At 38.8% G+C, this 23484-nt stretch overlaps 1 protein-coding gene across 7 annotated transcripts in view; it reads right to left on the bottom strand.

The window, feature by feature from the left end:
• Positions 1-23484, bottom strand: part of Ubp1 (upstream binding protein 1) — a 70713-nt gene that overhangs the window by 34219 nt on the left and 13010 nt on the right. For all 7 annotated transcript variants that reach the window (XR_010051322.1, XM_063260435.1, XM_063260432.1 and 4 more), the window contains one exon: positions 12815-12966. Coding sequence is in view for 6 of the 7 variants with exons in the window: in XM_063260435.1 (XP_063116505.1) it covers positions 12815-12966 (152 nt within the window). In the remaining variant the exon portion in view is untranslated. The remainder of the gene's footprint in view (positions 1-12814; positions 12967-23484) is intronic.

Raw genomic sequence — 23484 nt, 5'->3', positions numbered from 1 at the left:
AAAGCATGCTCACTGTGTTCTGGGTGGATCACTGAAGTATGATCCTGGGGACAATATGTGGTTCCCTGCCCCTTTCTCTCTGGCACTGCTCCCTGCTGTGCTCCCCAGCTAGCATGAACTGAGCAGCTCTGCCTCACCATGCCCTTCTGCCAACATGATGTGGCCTTGGAGCCTGATACATGCACTGAGTCTCCTGAACCATGAGATAAGGAAACCTTTCCCCATCAAGTGTGGGCGCTAGGTATTGTCTTCCAGCAGTAAAAAAGCTAATAAAATTCTCCCAAAAATACTTTAAAAAAAAAAATGCTCTGTAACATGTTGTGCTGCAAATAATATCGTCAGTGGAAACTTAAGTCTTTATGGTATTCTCCACTGCATGAAAAGACAGATTTTTACAGGCTTAATTTCTTCCATCCATAATTAATTATGCCACTTCCTGAAACAGTCTGGGTTCTAACTCCATATAAAGAAGATCCTTCTATTAAGAGTACAAAGTTAACACAGTCCAATATTCGATGATGTGCTAGTCTTCTTTTTAACTTTATCCTTGGAATTTACCTTCCATGTTTTGATATTGTTTTTTTTTTTTTTCTTTTGTAGGAGAAATGCAAAAGTACTACAAGGGCTGAAAAATGTAATTGTGAGTTCACATCCCTCCTACCTTTGAGGGATAAACTCTCAATCTAGTGTCTCACAGTGACTCCAGAACAACATGGAGCTGAGGCTGAGACATCGACTCCCCTGCCCAAGTTCAAAGTCTTACAAACCAAGTCCTAACATTAAAACAATCTAGTAACAAGAACCAAAGTGAATCAAAATGAAATTTACTAAGATATAAACTAAAACTAAGTTCAAAATTTTAATTTTTCAAGCTTATTAACATTAGCAAACACTTTAGGCCAATAAACATATTATTTCCTAGGGCTTCAGACCTGTTTGCAAAATAGCTAATATTGGTTAATTAACATTCTCAGCAGGGTATCCTCCAAGTAGAATTTGGTCTCCAAAAGAACAGGCATGTGGGGAGAAAGTAGGAGAAAGGATCTTTTACTTGAAGAGTTTGTTGCTGATCTAGCAGCAGTAATGAGCCAACCTGGAATGCAGCCAGGAGGTAGAGTGGAAGACAAACTTGTCAAAGACCCTGCCCCTAGCTGTAAGAAACCTGTTCCAAGGAAGATTTTGGTTATTTCATGTTGCAACTACTTCTGCTCCACAAAGCCTGACACCTAATTTTTCTATAGATTACACAGGCAGAACCAGGTAAACACTAACTTTTTTTTTTTTAATTGGTACTGGGGATCCAACTCATGACTGCACGCCTGCAAGGCAGGCGCTTATGCTGCTGAGCTAAATCCCCAGCCCAACATTAACAATTTTTAAACTCTGTACTCCTGCAATTCAGTAACACTATAAATGATATTAACACAAATTTTTGCAAAGACTGGTTCTAATTCCTACTTGACAAAAACTACACAAAATTTTCTTTTTCTTTTATTTTACGGCACTACACAATAGCAAGTATTCTTCCTTCATCAACCGTTGTCACAAAACCCAGCACTTCGGAGGCTGAAGCAAGAGGATCACTGTGAGTTCGAGGCAAACCTATGCCACAAAGTGAGTTCAAGGCTAGCCTGAAATGCATAGCAAAATAACGTCTCAGAAAAAAAGCAAAGCAAAACAAAGTAAAATACTTGTTACAGAGGCAAAAAGTGGTGAGTCCAGGGGAAGATACTGGGAATAAATAAGTCACAAGAATTTAGGAATAATATTCAACTACTTGCCAACTTTGCCATGACAAAATCCACCTAAAACTAGTCAGCAGTAACTGAAACCCCAGGTATTTGCCTAAGTATTCAAAGTAATAAAAAGATGAATTATGTCTCAGACCAGCAGCAGCAGCAAATCTGTCAGAAATAACAAATTCCTGGGTCCAGCCTGGATAGGCTGAATCAGAAACTATACACAGTTTAGTACCATGCTTTGCCTAGCCCTCCAAGTGATTCCAATACATGCTAAAGTTGGAAAAACCACTACTACTTGGAAAGCTACGGTATCTAGCGATCAATGTTCTGTAATACAAAGCATTCAAGAACCTCTCCTAGGTGCAGTATCATATTCAATAGCTCTTCACAGGGCTGAGGTTTTAGCTCAGTAGTAGAGTGCTTGCCTCAAATATGAAAAGCCCTATGGTTCAAATCCCAGCACCACAAAAACAAAAGCACCCATCAGCTCTTTGTAAAATGGCAAAAATTATCCATCTTTTCTCATAGCTGAACAAAAGATACATTGTGATAAATGTTTCCCCCAAAGTGGCAAACTGAAGAGAAAAATGGTCTTGATTAAAATAGTTGATTATACATTTGCATTGTTTTACATAGGATCCATTTAACACAATGCTACAGGGGCCACAGTGCAATATTATAAATCATTAGATTTCAAGTCTTTTTTAGCTCAAATTATGTTATTGTCTATATTTTTTAAAAAGGACTAAGCCAATCTAAAAATGTTTAAAAGTTAACTGTCCTGCCCTTTTACCTCAAAGCAAAATGTATTAAACAGTCAATTGTTTTGATAAGACTGTAAATTTTTCAACAACTTACGATATAACTCTGGCTACAGATAATGTTCCTCGTATGTATACAAGACATATATTCAAATATACACATAAAACACGCGGTATACGTGTATACAGACATACCCACAGAATCAAGGGCTCAGGGTTGATCACCTGAACATTTTAAGAGCTAGTTTTGATATGTTCCGTAGAACTTAACTATTCCCCAAAGAAACAAAACTAAAGTGCAGCTGAGGATAATTCGTAGGAGAGCACTTGTCTAGCATATGTGAAGTCCTAGATTCAGTATCACAGCTTCACACAAAAAACTTCATTAATAAAAAACTGATAGTGACTATTCTTTTTTTTGTTTTTCCATTTTCTTTTTTGTCTTTTTCGTTTTTATCGGTACCAGGGATCGAACTCAGGACTGCCTGCTCGCAAGGCAGGCGCTTATGCCGCTGAGCTAAATCCCCAGCCCCAATAGTGACTATTCTTATACCTATGTTGTTTCTTCTGATATTTTCATGACTAAAACATAAAATAAAGACTGAAGGTTCTTTCAAACATAAAACTTAAATCTCAAGTAAATGAATCCCAAAAGCAAAGGTTTTATTACAAATACTACAGACAGAAGTTCTAAAGACTCTCATGGATTCTAAACACATATTAAAGTAAACACATATTAAATGAAAAATGAAGCCAGATGTGGTGGTGCGTGTCTATAATTTTAGCACTTGCGAGGCTGAGGAAGGAGGATCACTGCAAGTTTGAGACCAGCCTGGGTTACAAAGTGAAGTCAAGGCCAGCCTGAAACTGTAGTGAAACCCTGTATCTCAAAAAAAAAAAAAAAAAAAAAAAGTAAAATGAAAAATTATTTTTCTATATTTTAGAATATTAATCAAAAGTAAATGGTTTAAAATCTATCATTCCACAAACTCAAGGAACTGAATATTGTAATTTTTAAAATTTATTTTTATCTTTTTGAGACAGGGTCTCCCTATGCAGTTCAGGCTGGCATTGAGCTTACTTTGTAGCTCAGGCTGTTCTCAAACTCTCAATAATCCTCCTGCCTCAACCACCTGAGTGCTAAGATTACAGCCATTATGCCTGGCCTGAACACTGTATTTAATGATAGAAAAATACTCACAATCTTTTTTTTTTTTTTTTTTTTTTTTTTTTGTCTTTTTCGTTTTTTATCGGTACCAGGGATCGAACTCACGACTGCCTGCTTGCAAGGCAGGCACTTATGCCGCTGAGCTAAATCCCCAGCCCCTATACTCACAATCTTTTAGGGAAGTGGTACCAGGAATTGAATCCAAATCCTCATATATGTCAGATGGTTCTACTTTGGAGCTTACTTCCCATCTATGTAAAATTTTAGGACAAGGTCTCACTATGTTGCTTAGGCTGATCTCAAACTTATTCTCCTGCCTTGGCTTTCTAAACAACTGGGATCCACCATTTGTGTTACCATGCTTGACGAGATTATACTAAGTGACAAAACACATAACTTCACTGTTTTTTTTTGGTCTTTTTGAGCCAGGGTCTTGCTATGCAGTTCAGGCTGGCCTCAGGCTCACTTTGTAGCCCAGTCACGAATGTGCAACAAATCCTCCTGCCTCAGCCTCCCAAGTGCTAGGATCAGGAGTGTGCTTACCATGCCTGGCTAATTCCACTCCTGATAGAAGAAAATGTATACATATACAGGAAAATATACCCAAACAATAATTTTCAGGTTTACCCCTTCAAATATTTCCCATTTCTCTGTAAGAAAGATACACTCTTAATTGTTCAGGAAAAGTTACAAGACCCCCCAACATATGTGAGGAACAATTTTCAAAACACTGCACCTGGACTTCTGTCATAAACCTGAGCAGATTTTAAATAGGATGACCTGGACCAGACAACAGCATGAGGCATGGGATCTCAGCACCAGCTCTTAGAACCTGTAATGTAGTTCACTCAGGTTTCCTCAAGACTGGGGCAAAAGAACAGATGCCAAGAAGTTTGCTACTGTTGCTTTCCTCATGATAGCGCACACTGTTTTCTTCAGAGTGCTCTTTTATCTTGCTTTATCTTCTTTTATTTGGCCCAAGCTCATGCTGCAGAGCCAATTTCTCCCTCCCTCTTGACTTCTCACTTTTCAAATAAACTTTGTTACTGCTTTTTGCTTGTTTTATTCAATTCCTTGTTGGACATTCGAAGAAACCGGAATCCAACTCCAAAAGGAAATGCAAACAACCCAGAACCCAGTAATGTTTAATTTTAGAAGGAGCTACCTGATAATATTTTGCACCACCAGGAGAGTTAGTTAACAGTGTCACCCCAGCTTCAAGTGCAGATGTCTACTCAATAATACTTGAGTCTCATAAGTGATACTTTGAGAACCCAATGAGTCTCCTCTTTCTGCATGAGATGTCATTTTAAGGACCCCCAGATATAGCTTTCTCTCTCCATAGGTCCCCTGACACACCACGGGAAATATCCTGCAGATTCTAGCCATCTCACCATTAGGCTGTGTCCTTGAGAAGATAGGTACAGCCAGTCAGTCAAAATTCTGCAGAAGGCAAGAAAAGCAGTGTCAAAACCTTTAGGTTAAGGTTTTTGTGGCTCTTTCTCTCTGTAAAGGCCCAAGAATGATGGTACTTTAAGAGGCTTACAGCTAGATGTCCCCTCAAAGCCTCATGCACTCATAAGTGGGGCTTTTCAGATTGGCTGGATCTAGGGTATGTGAATGTGGATCAAGGGTGTGTGAATATGGATTATCAGTGTGATAAACCAAGTTAATTCCACTAACTGGCTTAGCATAGTTGTGAGTGTGAATAATGGGAAGGCCTCCCCTGGGTAAGGGTAGCACCACCCAGAAGGCTAATAGCCTGAATGAGATAAAAGGGGACCAGAGGCTTGCTGCTAACTGCTCTGCTGCCTTCTGCCTGCCAAGTGCTGAGCCATTTCTCTCTATGATGCCTCTCAGATATGCCACCTGTCGTGGAGCTGGCTGACTACAGACTGAAAAACCTCTACAAATTGTGAGTTGAAATAAACTGTCTTGGTTACTTTTTTCTCACTGTTGCAATGAAATACCTGACATCCAAAATGAAGGAAGGAGGCGCTGGTGATTTAGCTTAGCGGCATAAGCGCCTGCCTTGCAAGCACACAGTCGTGAGTTCGATCCCCGGTACCAATTAAAAAAAAAAAAAAAAAAAAAGATGAGCAAAATGAAGGAAGGAAAGGTTTATTTAGCTCAGTTTGTGGAGGTTTCAGTCTACACTCAGCTGGCTTCTAGGCAGGGTGATCATTTATGGCGACAATGACAGACACCAAAAGCCATGAGCAAAAAGGCTAAAAGGGAAAAGCAAGTCTCTTTTCCTCCCTTACATTGCATGCAAGCTACCTGACCCAGAGCAGGTGCAGCACTCACACCACACTAGACAACGAACCAATCACAAACTCTTGATTCAGCCATCTCCAAAAGACCCAACTCCAATGACTGCATGAGGCTTTGGGGGGGGACATCCAGACATAAACCATAACAGAAATCTTTCCTCCATAAACTTTGGGTGCCAAGTATTTTGTATCAGCAATGAGAAAAACAACTAAGATGGAAGCCTCCAAAGGGGGAAAAAAATGATAGATCCTGTCCTTGTGGTCTCTTCCATAAGTTTCTACCACAGACTATCACCCTAGAAAAACCCAGTATTTTGAGTTTTCAAAAGGTTCTGGTAACTTGCAGGTGAACCTCCAAAACTCTATGACTCAACTGTTAGGCATGGGCTTTTCTATGTTCAACAACCAGGATCTAAATAAGCTTACAAGGAGAAGGGGTAAGCAAAAAGAAAAACCAAAATTATGGCTAGCACAACTGGCAATATTTTAAACACAACCAAGTCATCCAAGGGAAAACTCACTTGGACACTGGGCATGCAACTGTACCAAGTTTACTCCATGCAGTTGATGTGCCTGTCTCATGGCACTGGAGGACTATTCCTCTTTCCCTAGAGGGGTTAGGCCAGTCAAAAAACCATCACCTCCCATTCTAATAAAAAGAGGACTGAAATGGCCTGCAATACTCCCAATCTACAATCTGCAATACTCCCAAATGTACATCTCCTGTGAGCAACTTCAAGTGGGATAAGCAACTGTTTCAGTATTCTCCTCTAGAAAACTATTCTTTAGATCTACAGCCATAGCTGGGGTCAAGGGGAATCCTAGTAAGAGCTTTTTTACTTTAGCTTTGACATGTCAATCATGACTTTTTTTGTTTTGTTTTTGTGGTGCTGGGGATTGAACCCAGGGCCCTGTGCACACAAGGCAAGAGTTCTACCACTAAGCCACGCCTCTAGCCCCTGACATGAGTATAAGTGGTTCGTCATGTCCTACTTCCTTACTAGGACTAGTAAAGTATTATTTTTTTTTTATACTTTTATTTTTTTGTACTGGGAATTTTTTTGTACTTAGGACCTTGCACTTGCTAGGCAAGTGCTATGCTGCTAAAATATATCCCCAGCAAAATTTGGTACAATTCTCTAGTTCCAACAAAAGCCAAAGCAGATTATACCTGCTGGAACTATGTCAGGCAATGATTCTAGACACCCCTAAGGTTACTGTAAATACCCACACTACTCTTAATCCTGTGGATATACACACTTGGAACACGTGATTTCCCAGACCTATGCAAGTAGGCAGGACACCTCAGTGACCTGCCACTCCAAGACCCTGAGGTGTGGTCCACTGATGCAAGCAGTTTTGCCCAAGAAGGACATCCAAAAACAGGTTATACACCATTGGTTTACAACATGCCACTAAGGCCAAACCTCTTCTCCCAGGAACGTCTACTTAAAGAGAAAGCTCAAAGACCTTACTAGAGCACTGATATTAAGCCAAATACACCTTTCTGGTTGTTAGATGCCCATGTAGCAATCTGAAAAGAAAGAAGCTTGCTGAATAAAAAGCAACATCTATAAAACATAAGCAGGAAATTCTACAACTCCTTGAGGTAATCTTACCTTCCTAAGCAAGTTGCTGTCATTCATTGCAAAGAACTCCAAAGATACATGTCTAAAGTTTCCTGGAGAAATCAAAAGGTTGGTGGATTGACCAGAAGGGCAGCCTTATAGATCCTCAAGACCATAGTCTTATTCCTAGTTCCTAAGGAACCATTAAACTGATCCTTCCTCACAGGATACAGTGTAAAGCTATAAAAACTGTATTTTCACAGTACTAGGCTACCCCTGGGAACCTCTTTAAGACAACATAAGGTTCCTCTTCAAAAAGCAAGACTCCACTTTTGCTTGGAGAATAAATAAGCAAAGTCACTATAAAGGTGCGCTGGTAGCCTATCTCATATTTCTTTTTGCCTCCACAGGAAATGTGGAAACCTGATCTGATCCTTCTGATATTTAGGTTCTACACACCCAAACTAATAGTAAGGTTACTCTCCAAAGTCATCAAGTTTTCTCCCAGTGAATAAGCAGCTCAACATTTCTTCATATACAGAGACACTAACTCTTTTCTCACTGTCTAGTCTTTTCAACCCAGCTAGTGAGTCATAATATCCTAAGGTAATTAGAGAGAACGTAATCACCAGTAGGAAGGGCCTATAGCCCCTGTCAGCAGGAAATAGCATTATCACCTCCACATTTTCAGCACCCCATAAAGAAGCATAGGGATTTACATATCTCAGAGATAATTGACAGAAGAAACAGAAGCATGGCAAACTGGCTGGGCAAGTGGTTGTAACCCATCAAACAGAGTTCTAGGACACATGTATAGAATTGTTCCCAAAGCCTAGAACCTTGGACAATCAGAAAATACTACCTTCAGGTCTCATTGAAACTCAAGCAGAGTTTTGACAGAATAGATGACCTAGAATTGATGTCAGCCTGAGGAGTGAAAGACACAAAAGACAACAACCACATTTAACTTCATGGCTACTCTGCTCTTTCTTTCACAGTGGCTTGCTCTCACCCTACTAAGTATACGTCTTTTCCTACTATTCACTGACCTACATTTGCTTTGCAGAACATGTTTCTTTTCCTACTTTTGACAAATGCAATCCCAACACTTGGAAAGCTGAGACAGGAGGATCGTTGCAAGTTCAAGGCTACAAATTGAGTTCAAGGTTAGGCTGAACTACATAGTGAGACTCTGTCTCAAAAAAACAAAACTGGGGCTGGGGATTTAGCTCAGCGGCATAAGCGCCTGCCTTGCAAGCAGGCAGTCGTGAGTTAGATCCCTGGTACCAACAAAAACGAAAAAGACAAAAAAAAAAACAAAAAAAAAACAAAGCAGTCATTCTGGAGAGTAGTAACCCGCACCTCTGGAAACTGCGGCTTGAATTCATCTGCTGCTGCTGCATCTGTATCAGCACAGCAGGGATAGAGACACGAACTCCCTGAGAGTGGGAATCAGCGAACCGAGTTGAGAGCAGAGCTGGTGGGGGCCCTGCATCAACCTGCGGTGAGTGAGAGGAATGGGGACCCTTCCATAGATAAGGAGGCTCCAACAGAGGACATTCTGGGATGGGCAGACTAGCCAGAACAGGACGCTGCATTGACTTCAGTCACATATTCCCCTCTCAAGCAGGACTGGTGGGGAGCACTTGACCTGGGCGACGCCGTGGACTAAGACCCAGTAGGCTAGCCCAAACCAGGTCCCTGCGCCTGGCAGTGGACCCTAAGACGGTGAAGCCTTCAGCAGGCTGACTGACATGGAGGGGCGGGCCCGGCATAGGCTGCCCCAGTCTGTCTCTCCCTAGTACACTGCAGTGGGTGGGAACACCTAGCCGGCGTGATTCAAACAAACTGTAACCCACAGAGAAAGAAACTGGGCCTCCTATATACACCTGTATGGAAGGAACACAAAATATGAGAAGAGGAGGCAACAAGAAAGGGTCCTCAGTCCCCAATCCTGAGAACACTGATCCAGGAAAGGTAAATGCAAAGGAGAATGAGGACAGAAAACATGCAATATCAGACATGGCACCAATAGACACGAAGTGATACCTCCGGAGCCTCATAGACGAGTTCAAAAGTGAAGTATTTAACCAAGTAAAGCAAGATATAAGTAGAATAGTTAGAGAAATGCTAAGCACCGCCCAAGAAAAAACAGATGGTGGAATGGAACAACAGAAAAAAAAGGGTGAATTGTTTGACGGAGAAAATAGAGAAAATGTAGAATACATGAAGCAGGTTCAAAGAGATTACCAGGAAACTAAAAACTCTATTGAAAGCTGGCATAAAAGCTTGAAAGAAACTAAGGATAGATTATCTGAACTGGAGGACAGATTTGTAAGGTGGGAGCATGAAAGAAAAAACTTCTTAAAAATACCAAAGAAACAAACAAACAATACAAAGGCAAGAGGATCTATAACTTAAGAATAAAGAATGTGAAAGAAGCAGGGGTACAAACAAAGGAACTGCAAAGGCTATTCACAGAAATAATAAAGGAGAACTTTCCTAATATAGGAAAAGGTAAACATACTCAGATCCATGAGGCAGACAGGACCCCAGCCACCTACAACCCAAACAGAGCTACACCCAGGCATATAATAATCAAAATTCCAGAAATCCAATATAAGAACAGAATATTAAAAGCCATCAGAGACAAGAAACAGATCACTTACAAGGGAACACCCATCAGAACTACAGCAGACTTCTTGGCACAAGCCATCAAATCACAAAGAGCATGGGGCGAAATAATTCAAGCTTTGAAAGATAATAACCTCCAGCCAAGATTGATATATCCTGCACAGCTGTTCCTAGAAATTGATGGAGAAACAAGGTGCTTCCAGGATAAAGGGGAACTAGGGAAATTCGCAACCACCAATTCAGCTCTACAGAGAATACTGCAGGACATTCTAAAAGAGAAGAATACCAAGATTCCAGAAACAGTGGCAGAGAGGCCACAATGAATGGAGCAGAAAGCGAAATGAAGACAAACTGACAACTAATGACAGAAAAAAGAGCTCAACAGAAATGACGCAGAGAAGTTTGGATATAATTTCTAATATAGATGGCCTAAATACACTAAGTTAAAGGAAAAAAAAGAGAATTGCATGCAGAGTGGATAAAGAGATAGGGTCCAAGAGGCTCTTTATAGGAAATATAATTAGCCTGAAAAAGGTTAAATGAACCAAAATCAAACATGAGAAAATACAACTCGATGTGATAGGGAACCAGAGAGTAATAGACCAGTATTTATGGATAGGTTAAACAGACAGCCTTTAATAAATGAAGAAATATAACTAGAAATCTAGCCCAGGAGTGAGAAAGTTCAGAAACACTTAGGTAAATAGTAGGTTGCCCCCCCAATACAAAACCATGAGTATTGGGGAGACCCAAAAATACACACTTCATTCTGGGGTAGTAAAGGGGAGGAATAGTCCTCAAAACAAAAACAAACAAACAAACAAACAAAAAACAGCAGAAGATATAGCTAATAGTGCATCAGGAATTAAAACCCCTATTACTCGCACCACTCTGTTTGGTTGAAACTCACTCTGTCCTAGTTTGTATACAAGCACTGGATCTGAGGGGCACAGATGGCTGTCCATAGCGTAGGGGACATCTTTAATTCCCTATTAACTCAATCAGGATCCATGTATGACTTACACTGTTGTATCATGACTGATTTTAGTTAAATCTGACTTGTTTGATTGCTGCTTATTATTGACATATTTTATTCAAAACTATAAGGTTAATGGTAAGTTGAGGAGTATAGACAACTATACTGAAAATGACAATGATTCACTACGATATCCATTCTGATTTGATTACTACCTGTTTTTGTAGCTCTACACTATCTACAAAGTTGTATTTCTGTTAGTTCTGTTATGTACTAATATGCTCAATTGTACTTTATCTGATGATATAGCCAATTCTGTTGATGATAAAAAGCAACAGCACAGTGACCACGGTAGAACTCCTTATATATCAGATTTATATGTCTTTTTAGTTTTATATGTCTACAGGAAAAAGTTTAGTTCTGTCCTGCTTTGTTATATTTCTCCTGCTAATATAGAAAGGATAGAAATACAGGTTAAGACTCATGCTTACGTAAAACTTATACAGTTTATGAGAACTGATCTGACGACACATGACGAAATGAACAAAAACTTTAAAGGAAAGAAAGGAGCACTGCAGTACCAAGTGCCGATTCTGGAGTGTTATGATGTGAAATAAAGCAATATTATAAATCTTTGCTCAGAAGGATTTTAATCTAATATGCTCTGTTAGGTCTCAACATAAATGAAGATATGGATAAAACGCATACATGTCTAAGTGTATAGGATTGATAGCCATAACACTTAGTTTTTGTTGGATAGTTGAACAGAACTGTCTGCAGTCTCCCTGGTTGAAATCCCATTTATATGTTCCACTTGTATACCTTGAACAACTATTTATAGGGGGACAATATGTATACATCAGCTAGTGATTTATTACTGTCTATTTCTTTTCTTTGAAAGCATGTACTATTTCTGCCCGTTTTCTATTTTGTCTTTCTCTAAATAAATAATAAATAAATAAACAAATAAATACAATTAAAGTGAAATAAATGCAAAACACACACACAAAGAATTCAATGTTTACAGTATGTGTATTCAACAAATTAATCTTGCATATAACAAAGTACTTCTGTTTACTGTGGTGATACTGCACTGTGTTCACATTTCCTCACTTTAAAAACTAAAATTCTTAAAATTTCCAAAGGTAAATTCTAGACGAGCTATAACGACAAAAAACTTTACATAATTTACCACTGACTCCATCTCGGTGCAGTTTAAGTCTATCTTCAGTGCTAACCCACATCATATTCAAGAATGGGGTAAGCCAGCTGTACCTTTTGATTAAATCCTTTATTGAAACTGCTGTCCCTAAAAATAACTGACATCTTTTCCTACTTGCTCCTCCTTTGGATGATATCCAAAAAATACTATAATAAATCTGGTTCTCAAGACCTTCTTCAATGCAAATCAGTTTCTATAAACTATTATTCTGCTGGCTCAAAGTAAAATTTCTGTAATTTTCCTTAGCTAAAACTAAAAATACAAAACTTAAGAATAACCTAGTTTTTTTCTTGGTTTTCCCTTTTTTAATTTTTTTTTTGTTGTTGTTGTTGTTTTTGGAGATAGGGTCTCATTTTATAGTTTGGGCTGGCCTTAAACCTGTGACCATCTTCCTTCTGCCTTATCCTCACAAGTGCCGCAATTACAATCACACCACACCCTGCCCAGACTACAGACCTGACTATACTCACCTTGGTTCAGATAAGTGAGTGTCTCGTCATGCAGTTTGACTGCTGGTGATGTTGCAGCACACATCACATACTGAAAGGGAGGGTGTTTTGTTTCACCATCCAGTGGAAGGCTGGAGTCTTCCTGCTTGAAAATGGGCAATGCCAACACATCACTGAAAGGCAAACAACCAAAACTGACTTAACTCTGGGTTTGAAATATTTAAAAGCACAGAAACATTTAGGGGTAGTTTCTTTAAAAAAAAAAAAATCAAAAGGATAAACAGATTAAAGGAAACATTAAAGCTAATATGGGACATTTAAAGATCACTATTAATAACCTTTCTAATATGAGCACAGTATTAGCGGTCAGGAGGATAAACTAAGTAACAGCTGGGGCTGAAGATATAGTTCAGTGGCAGAACATCTGCCTAGCATACTCAAAGCCCTGGGTTCAATCCCCAGAACAAAAAGAAACAAACAAAAAAAGAGTAATAGTTAATAAAGCATATGCTATTGACTAAGCAACAGATCAGGAAACAACATATAAAGTAGCTTTAAAAAATTATTTTAGGTAATAAAATTTTTAAAAAAAAATTATTTTAGGGTTAGACCGGTGGTAATCCCGACTACATGAAAGGCTATGGCAGCATTGCAAATATGAAGCAGCCTGAACAATTCAGCAATACTCTTGTCTCAAAATTAAAAATTAAGAAGGTTTGTGACAACAGCTCAGTGGTTAAGGACATTTGCTTAGTGCTCTGGGTTCAATCCTCAATGTCACTAAAAAAAAATTTTTTTAAGATTATTTTAAAATGGTAGGTCCCAAGCAGGTCTATTATCCCAGTAATCTGGGAGGCTGAGACAGGAGGATCCTAAATTCAAGTCTAGACCAGGCAACCCGGTAAGATTCCATTTCAAAACTAAAATTAAAAAGGGGCTATGTCTATGATTCAGTGAAAAGGCCTAGGGCTTATTCTCTACAACTAGTAGACAACAGAAAAAAATAAATCTTCCAGATTATCTGTTAACCAACAGCAACAGCAGGAATTGCAAACTACTGAGCTACTGTTCTGAAGGACAAGTACTATTATTGGTGCCAAAGGCAAGCCACATTGGCACCATGGAATTACAAAGTGTTACCTGATTAAAATGGTTTTTTATAAAAAATATCCCTGCTAGGCCTGGCTAGTGCTGAGAAAATAAAGCTTCATTTCTAGTCTAAAGCAATGGTTTCTGAAAGCAAGTAGCAGTAAAAACAGTTGCTGCTTTCCTTCCCAGGAATAATCTGCAGCACTGACTGGTAACGAGATACAGTAGACTTGTGGGTTGTTATGTTCTGTTAACCTGGTGGTTACACACACACACACACACACACACACACACACACACACACACGGACAGATTTAGTTTGCTTTTGTTGCTGCTTAACAGTTTTATAGACATATAACTGGCATGTCATCAAAGTCATGCATTTAAAAGGTATAATTTGAAGGTTGTTAGTATATTCAGAATTATGCAGCCAATTTCTAATTCCAGAATGTTTCTCCCCTCAAAAAGAAACCCTCATTTAACAACACTCACCATCCCAACTTGCCCTTACTCGTAGTCCTTTGGCAAGTGATCTTTCTGTCTCTACTGATCTGCCTATTCTGATTTTTTTTTTTCTTTTTCCCTTTTATCGGTATCGGGGATTGAACTCACGACTGCCTGCTTGCAAGGCAGGCGCTTATGCCGCTGAGCTAAATTCCCAGCCCCTGATCTGCCTATTCTGAATATTAATGCAAATGATACCATACAATGTGGTGATGTAACAGGTGTAAGAGGCCTGCTTCACACAGCATGCTCCCTAGCTCCATTTACATTGCATGTATGATTTTGTGCCTTTTCACGGCTTCTATTATACAGACATACCTGTTCTGTACTGTGGTTAGCTAATGAACATTTGAACTGTTTTCTTTTTCTGGCTAATCTATGAACATATGTTCATGTTTTTATGTAAACATAATTTCAGTTTTCTTAGGTATATGCCTCAAAGTGTACCAGATCATGTGACTAGAATTTTCCAAAGTGGAGGAAAAGTTTACATTCTCACCTGTAATGCATGGAAAGTATTTGTTTTTAACATAATTCCGTATTTTTTTCCTGACTTTCCTATGTTCACCCTTCAATACAAGTAATAGCAACAAAATATCTAAATGAATAAATACTGTATCAATGCCAATAGCAGTAAATTATTGCTTTCTTTGCTTATTTTTATTTTTTCCTTGCAAATCTTTAACTGACTCAGATATTTAGCTAGTCCATTTCCACTACTTTTTGTTTGTTTTGTTTTGTTTTTGAGACATGTTTTTACTATGTAGTCATGGCTGGCCTCAAACTTCTGCTTCAATCAGTACTGGGAATGCTGGAAGTATAGGTGGGCCAACTGACCCCACCAATTCAGCTAAAAACAAAATGTGAAAACAAATGAGATGGAAGGAAAACTTTGATATAGAACATATCACTTTCATTCTTCTCCCCTCCTATTAAAAGCACCACATTGATTTAGCAAAGAGACCAAATTACCACCTCTTTTATTTGAACCGAGGAATTATCAAAACATTCCTAAATACAAAATGGACTGTAATGACACTGTCTATAGTCCTAGCAATTGGAAGGCTGAAGCAGGAGGACTTCCTCAAGTTCAAGGCCAGTCTTCACTAGAGCTTGTCTCAAAACAACAAAAAAAACCTTAACCAAAATCGATCTAGAGTAGATGAATGTATGTCAGACTCTATGAGGATAGTTACTTATGAATAAATTGTCACACAAGAAATTAAATTTTACATGCCTCAGACCCTTTGCAACCACCTTTTCATTCACTTGGTTATAGGTTCAATGATCCAGAGGGCAGACACTATGCTCAGGGTAGGTGCTAAATGATTGGTTTTCTTTTCAAATCTATTTTATTTTAAAGAGGAAAAAAAAGATTTCAAAACATAGTAATTAGGAGGCAAGAACGGTACATACATGCGTATTTTATATATGTATATATGTGTATACACACACATACACATATACTGTTTCAGCTTCTCACACTAAAGAGACAGTATCGTATTTACAAATGCATGTCTGATTTCACTAGTGAGTATGGCCAAGGTACATCCATTTACCTATAAAAGCCTCAAGTTTATCTTTATGGCTGAGCAGTACACCACTGTACAAAAATACCACATCTTGGGGCTGGAGATTTAGTTCAGCGGCGTAAGTGCCTGCCTTGCAAGCAGGCAGTCGTGAGTTCGATCCCCGGTACCGATAAAAAGGATAAAGACAAAAAAAAAAAACAAAAAAAAAACACATCTTTTTTATCCATTCCTCAGTTGATGGACATTTAGGTTGTTTCTAAGATCCAGCTATTACAGATTGTGCTACTATAAACATGGGCACGCATATATCGCTGTGGTATGATGTGCCAAATGATTCTAGAACAAACAACGTATGAACTTTCATAAACATCAGATCATTTGCTATTAAAATTCCAATTACTTTACTTAATTAAAAAGAAAATATCCCAAGGGGGCTGGGGATTTAGCTCAGCGGCATAAGCGCCTGCCTCGCAAGCAAGCAGTCGCGAGTTCGATCCCTGGTACCGATAAAAAGGAAAAAAAAAAAAAAAAAAAAAAAGAAAAAGAAAATATTCCAATCAACACAGTGAACAGTGATCCTTTTCAAGTAGGAAATTTAGATTTCGTCCCCTGAACACTCTATCACCTTACTTTCAACCAAAGTTCTTATAAAATCATACAAGGATCACTATCTCACCTCCCCCTGCTCTGCCAGTTCCAGCACAACAGCCTCCTCCCAAGCAAGTGTCAGTAGGTCTGCACTGGCTCTGCTGGATGCCCAAACCGTTGATTTCACTCCAACATCCCATTCTCAATGATGTAACTACTTCTCCCACACACACTTCTCATTTCCCTTAAACTGCTTGAGCCACAGCTTTTTTCACTTTTCAGCATTATAAATGATTAAGTTGTAGCCTTAATAAGTTTATAATCATCTCCAAAATTGTTTCTTCATTGACATTTAGTACAAAGTTGCTCAAATATTTGCTGAATCAAAGAAGTAACTTGTAGTATCATGATCAATTAATTTTTACTAAACTGGAAACTAGGTCTCCACATAATTTAAGATTTCACATTTTACTGTCTCCAGACAATGTAAGAGTTCATATTTTGAGCTACATGAAAATCCTATTAAAAGAAAAAAAAAATCCTAAAACTTTTCTTTTGGCAATGCCATAAATGGAAACAGATTTGAGTATTAAAGATTCTTGACACATAAAAATTATTTATTACATAACATATATTATATGACATATAAAAAAATTTATGCTGGGCGTGGTGGCACAGGCCTATAAAACCCAGCACTCAGGTGGCTGGAGGAGAACTCTGCAAGCTGGAGGCCAGCCTGGGTTATGCAGTGAGTTCCAGGCCAGCCTGAACTATAAAGTAAGACCCTGTCTCAAAAAAAAAAAAAATCTACCTTCACACAATTTATGGAGTACCATACATAACGCTTCAAATAAGTACACTACTGAATAAAAAAAACTGACCAGGAAGTTACCATAGTCTTGACTGTATAATGGATCAAGCTCAGAGACTCAAATATGTAAAATCAAATGATGCTGTCTGTCACAGTTGGAATTGAAAATGTTCCCAAAAAGCCGCCCTGTTTTAAAGGTGTGGTTGCTTTTGAGAAGTGAATGGATCCCGAGGGCTGTACCTACCCTATCAAGTGGATTAACCAACTAATGAGTTAAACTAAATGGGCTTATTAGGAAGACACTTCCTTCCTAGCTGCCATGAGGGAAACGGCCTTCCTCACCCTCCACCTTGCCATTGGCCCAAAGCCAGTCAACCATTACAGAAAACTGAATGATGGCAAATTTTAAGTTAGCACCAAAAATCAGGATATTTACAAAATACTGGAAAACCATAAGATCAAATGGATCTATGAGAACTGTCAGGGTATTAAAATCCAGCAAAGTACAAAGTGTGATTGAAAAAGTGTTTAAATTTTTATTACCATGAAAGACATGTTGCCACTGATCCCCCTCAAAATACCCACATCTTGCTTCAAACACACTTATCCCATTGTTGTTGCAGGCAGCTGAGTTAGTTAGAAATATTATAGGCAGTCAGACAAGACTAGGCCCTTGAAGAAGCTGGCACAGAGGCCCAGATAACTGATGACCTCGGAGGGGACACACATCTCCTGCTGTGGGCCAGATCTCAAGATAGAAGGCAAAACAAATGCAACCACACCCTTAAGTATAATCCTTAGGAATTAAATCTGGATCAGCTTGAGGAGCCAAAAGTCACCATCTCAATCCCCTATAGGAGTCAATGATCTCTAAGAATGCCCACTTCCTACGTGACTTGCTTTCCCATTTTCCCCAATTTAATCAATTTTACCTAAACTATTGATCTTATTGGCTAACTATTGTTACGTCCCACCTTATCCCCATCTCCTTGTGAGTTCCCAGTCTTCCCCTACCTTGAACCCATGGGTTTAACTCTGTAAGTCCCTGAAAAAGACAGAGTCTGGGGCAACCCGCTCGGGATCCCTTCTGTCTCTCTTCAGACAAAAGCTTTCTTTCCCTCAATAAATATATTGTACTCTCCACCTTTGGTGTTCCTAAAATTCATTCTTCGGTTTTAGAGAACATGAACACGCAGATATAGTAGGTGAGGAGTTTCATTCCCCTGTATCAGTTACTCCTTCCCAGTTTGTGAAGTTCTCTTTCCTGTCTTTAGCAGTGTTCTTGTGGTTGCTTCTTGTAGTGAATTAACTGAAAATGTTTATCTTTCACGATCATTTTGACTTTGGGGGCAGAGAAGTTAATCTGTGTAAGTGAACAGTGTGGATGAGTACACACTGCAAGGTTTTATGAGTTAGCCATGCTACTAGAGGTCGTTTGGCAGCAGCAAAGACCCTCACATGAAAGGACTTCCAGAACTGCTTCAGAAAGTGGCCAGAACAATGGGTTGTGTTCTCAGAGAGAGGAAGTAATTGGAGAGAAATTAATGGCAATGTCTTTTACTGTAACTTTAAAAAATTTAAACGCAGGGTTAGAGATTTAGCTCAGTGGCATGAGCACCTGCTTTGCAAGCAGGCAGTCATAAGTTCGATCCCTGGTACTGATAAAAACAAAAAAGACAAAAAAAAAAATTTTTTAAACTCACCGTACTTTTCAAACACCCCAAGTAAGCTGAGTTCAGCAAAAACTGACTGGAAGACATTAATATGATGGAAAGACTTCACTCAATATGCTTTCACAGTTTTGGGTTTTTGTTTGTCTGTTTTGAGACAATCTATGTTATGCGGCTGGCCTTAAAACTTGGATAGGTAGCCCAGCCTGGTCTCCAACTCATGGCAATACTCCAGCCTCGGGCTCCAAACGCTGGGGTTATAGGTGTGTGCCACCACGCCCAGCTCTTCATAGTTTTTGAATCAACCTTCATAAATGTATTAGATTTCCAAAAACTAAAATTTGAAAATTTCTCATTTGACATAAAGACAAAAAAAAAAACACATTAATTAACAAGGTAAGTGAAAAATCTCCTGTGCTCAAGAGATGAGATAAACCAACATGGACATATAACAACATAACTGAATGCTTGTTTAGTAATGATAGGCTAACTAATTTACATCAACTTCTACCCTACTCCTCTCAACTTAGAACAAAGAAGAAAAAAAAAAGGTTGCAATATCACAGGTTTGTTTTTTGGTCTTTTTGAAACAGGGTCTCACTATGCAGTAGAGGCTGGCCCTAAGGTTACTTTGTAGCTCAGACTGGTCTCGAGTTTTTGCAATGGTCCTCCTGCCTCTGTCTCAGCCTCCTGAGTGCTTGGATTGCAGATGTGTGCCACTACATCCAGTTCACAGTCACATTCATAATAAAAGCACTGAATAGCTAACAGGATAGGCTGAAATCTAAACAACTGTGGTAACTGAGAACAAGCCTGAACACAGAACAGGTTTTACCCAAAAGCACCTTCCCGGTCTGAGGACAGAACCACACAGCTGTATTTCGGTTTCAATGATCTTACAGTCTAGGGTATCTCCACACCCATGACACTGGGTTAGAAAGAACTAGATTCTCAGCATATGAGTGAAGAGAAAGAAAGAAAGCTTTTCCAAGAATTTCCAATACCATTTAATTTTTCTAGGTGGTCCAGGGAACCATTAAACTGTGGCTAAGTTGGTCCCACCCAGCTATGACTCCCAGGGGTCTGACAAACAAATGAAAAGCCTTGGGCATCAAATTATTCCAAGTAAATATGCAATGCCAGTACCCAAAAATAACCAAGTATAAAAGGACAAACAAAGCTCTAGGAGTAAGAACCAACAGCAAAAACAACAGATGGCAATCACTCTGATCCAGATTCTGTCTGTTGGTATTCAACTCTTTTCTGCCAGTTGCAAAAGATCTGAGGCCTAAAAAATAACATGCAGATTTTTTGTGGACTACAAGAAAAAAAAAAAAAAACTGGTAGGAAATCAAGAGTATGAAAGGCAAAGCAAGGTAAACACAGAAGACTGCACACAAGGTGTCTCCCAGAAATTTCAGAGGAGGAGAGACCAGAGCATCAGGTTGCAACACTTCAGCACGTTTGCTATCACAGAACTCACTAAACCTTTTTTTTTTTGTTGGAAACAACCTACATGACTTCTGTTTTCCTACTTGGACACAGAAGGCCACAGACTAACAAAGATTTCAGATTCCAGAATTATCAGACCCAAAGTATAAAATTATGCTTAGCGTGTTTGAACAAATAAAATAGAAGCCTGAAAAGATCTACAAGAAACAGCAACCTTTACAGCAAAACTTTAAAAAGAACAAATAGAACTTTCTAGACTGGAAAATGGAATCGCCGTAATTAAGAACTTAGATTTAATAGCAGCTAAACAGAAATGAAGAATTAGGAACATGAAATGGTAGAAAGAAGCTATCCAGCATACAGCAGACATAGAAATATTAGAAAATGCAGAAGTAAATTTAAAGAGAAAAAATTGTGACATTTTACTAAAATTACATCCCACAACAGTTGAAAGGCTAAGTCAATTCCAAAATTGATAAAACTTATCAATTCACCCATTCGAGAAGCCCAAATGACCAAACAGAATAAATAAAAAGAAATCTACACTGAAATGTTACATAAGCTAGCACAGCATGTGAATGTTCAGTTTTCTCAGCAAAACAGTAAGTAATAAGACCAGCTAACACAGACACTGGGATAGAGCTGAGTGTCGGGCCTCCCTGTAAAGTGCTCCAGGACAGCAGGAGAGAGAAAGGAAAAGGATGCTCTACTTCAACCACTGAGGCACAGGATACACTCAGGAAGCCGAGGTCATTAACTAACCACAGCCAGACAAAGAAAACCTGAATGTTCCAATGCCCATTAAGTAAATTACATGTGTAGTCAAATATCCACTCATCAAAAAAGTTACAACCTAAAATCTAGGCTATATTCCAGGTAAGCTCTACAAAATCTTTAAAAAGTTAAGCCCCATCTTATGCAAAATAAAATAAAATTTCATCTTGTAGAAAGAGGAAAAGCTTCAGCACACTGAAAAATATAACTTTAATGTTAAAAAAAAAAAAAAAAAAAAAGCAAAGGGGTGGAGATATAGCTCGCTGCAGAGTGCTTGCCAAGCATGTGTAAGATCCTAGGCTCAACCCCTAACCCTGAAAATGCACATATACATTTTTTAAAAATTAGGAATATAAGAAAACTAATGACCAATCTTGTTTAGACAGAAAAACAACTGATTTTTGAAATTCTGTTGTGTTCTCTACAAATCAGTAAGACAATTAGCTATTCGACTTCTTCAGACAAGATCTCACTATGTACTCCAAAATGACCTCTCCTGCCTCAACCTCCCAAATGCTGGAATTATAGGTGTGTACTATCACCTCTGCTAAATACTCAAATTCTTAGTTCCCCTATATAGCACTGCATTGAAGCTCTAGACAGCCTACAAAGATACATGAAATCGAAGAATTACATGGCAACAAATCTGTATTTATTCAAAGACACTGTCTACCAGAAAACTCTTGAGTTTCTACAACTTATTATAACGAAGAAGGTTGGGGGGGGGGGGAGCAGATACAACAACAGCAAAAAGTGACATTTCTGACTGATTTTCTCCCTATCCAGCAAGGGCAAATTATACATTGGGACTTCTCAATGACTAATTGGTAGGACGCCTAAAAGTACAACACAAAGGACTTTACAGAGGTCAGACCTGGTTTCGGGAACTTCAAGACCCAGCTCTGCCTATTCTGAGTGATACTGTAGGTTAAACTTCTCAGGGCTGTAACAACTGGCTGTTTGGAGGAAAAGCTCTTGTTTAAGCGTTTGAGCTATAAGGTGACACAACAACTTTTCCATAGAAAATAATTTTCACTTGAAACTATGATCATTCAAATCTGAGTGCTGGACAGACATTTCCTTAAAAATCAAAATGAGGCTACTGTTTCAAGGAAATCACCAATGGTGTGTTACCAATGATAAAAATCTAACCCCTCCCTCCTGTGCTGTATCTAACAGGATTGTGGCCGTAATAAAGAAAGGTATTTCTGACAAATGTGGAAGATCTTCTTGATTCAGGATCACTGTTTTCTTAAGACTAATGAATGTGTATTTTAAAATTATTCAGGGTAAAAGACTCAAAGTGCAAGATGGACCAATCTATTCTACTTTAACAGGGTACATACAATATGCTAATACAATTGGAGATTTCACATTGCAGCTGAACTTTAAGAAACTACCACTTGTCAGGAATTAGTAGGCAGGCTTAGGGGCACAGGGCTTTAATCCTGGCACTCTGAAAGCTAAAGCAAAAGGATCACCTTGGGCTCCAGGCCAGCCTAGGCCATCCAGTTGAGTTCAAGGTCAGCCTAAACTACAAAGCGAGACACTACCTCAACAAACCAAAGAAACAAATAAATAAAAATCATAGATATTTAAAAAAAAAAGAACTGGTGCCAAGTAAAGCAGCACACATCTGTAATTCCCACACTTGAGAGGCTGAGGCAAGAGGACCACTGCAAGTTTCAGGCCAGCCTGGGCTACACAGTGAGTTCAAGGCCAGCCTGAACTATATACCAAGGCACTATCTTGGGGAAAAAAAAAAAGGACAACTGTTGTAGCACCAAAGAATATCTGTATCTGTAATTATTTGAAAGGGCTATTAATATAAAATTTCTTTTTCCAACTACTTATGTAGGTGAGACTAATCTTCATATACATCAACCAAAACAACATATTCTAATACCTAAGATGCAAATCTACCTGTTTTTTCACTAAACCAGATATTTAAGAAATCTGGAAAACAACATTCTTCTAGTTTTTTGATTTTGGAAAAAATTTTTTTCTGAGTAGAGGTGCACCCCCAGCCTTTCTAAGTTGAGACAGAGTCTCACTTAATTACCAAAGTGGCCTCAAACTCATGATCCTTGAAGTGGTACACACCTATAACATCAGCATTTAGGAGGCTGAAGCAGGAGAACCACCAAAAGGTCAAGGCCAGCCTGGGCTACACAATGAGGTCTAGGCCACCCTGAACTACAGAGTAAGATTCTGTCTCAAAAAACAAATACAAAACAAAACTAAATGATCCATCTGGCTCTCCTCTTGAAT

Source organism: Cavia porcellus, unplaced genomic scaffold, assembly GCF_034190915.1.
Source record: "Cavia porcellus strain 051 isolate PalLab524CR breed Dunkin Hartley unplaced genomic scaffold, mCavPor4.1 scaffold_13, whole genome shotgun sequence".
In the NCBI taxonomy this organism is placed as follows: domain Eukaryota; kingdom Metazoa; phylum Chordata; class Mammalia; order Rodentia; family Caviidae; genus Cavia; species Cavia porcellus.
The sequence above is the reverse complement of the archived record's forward strand: the minus strand, read 5'-3'. Positions and strand labels throughout refer to the sequence as shown.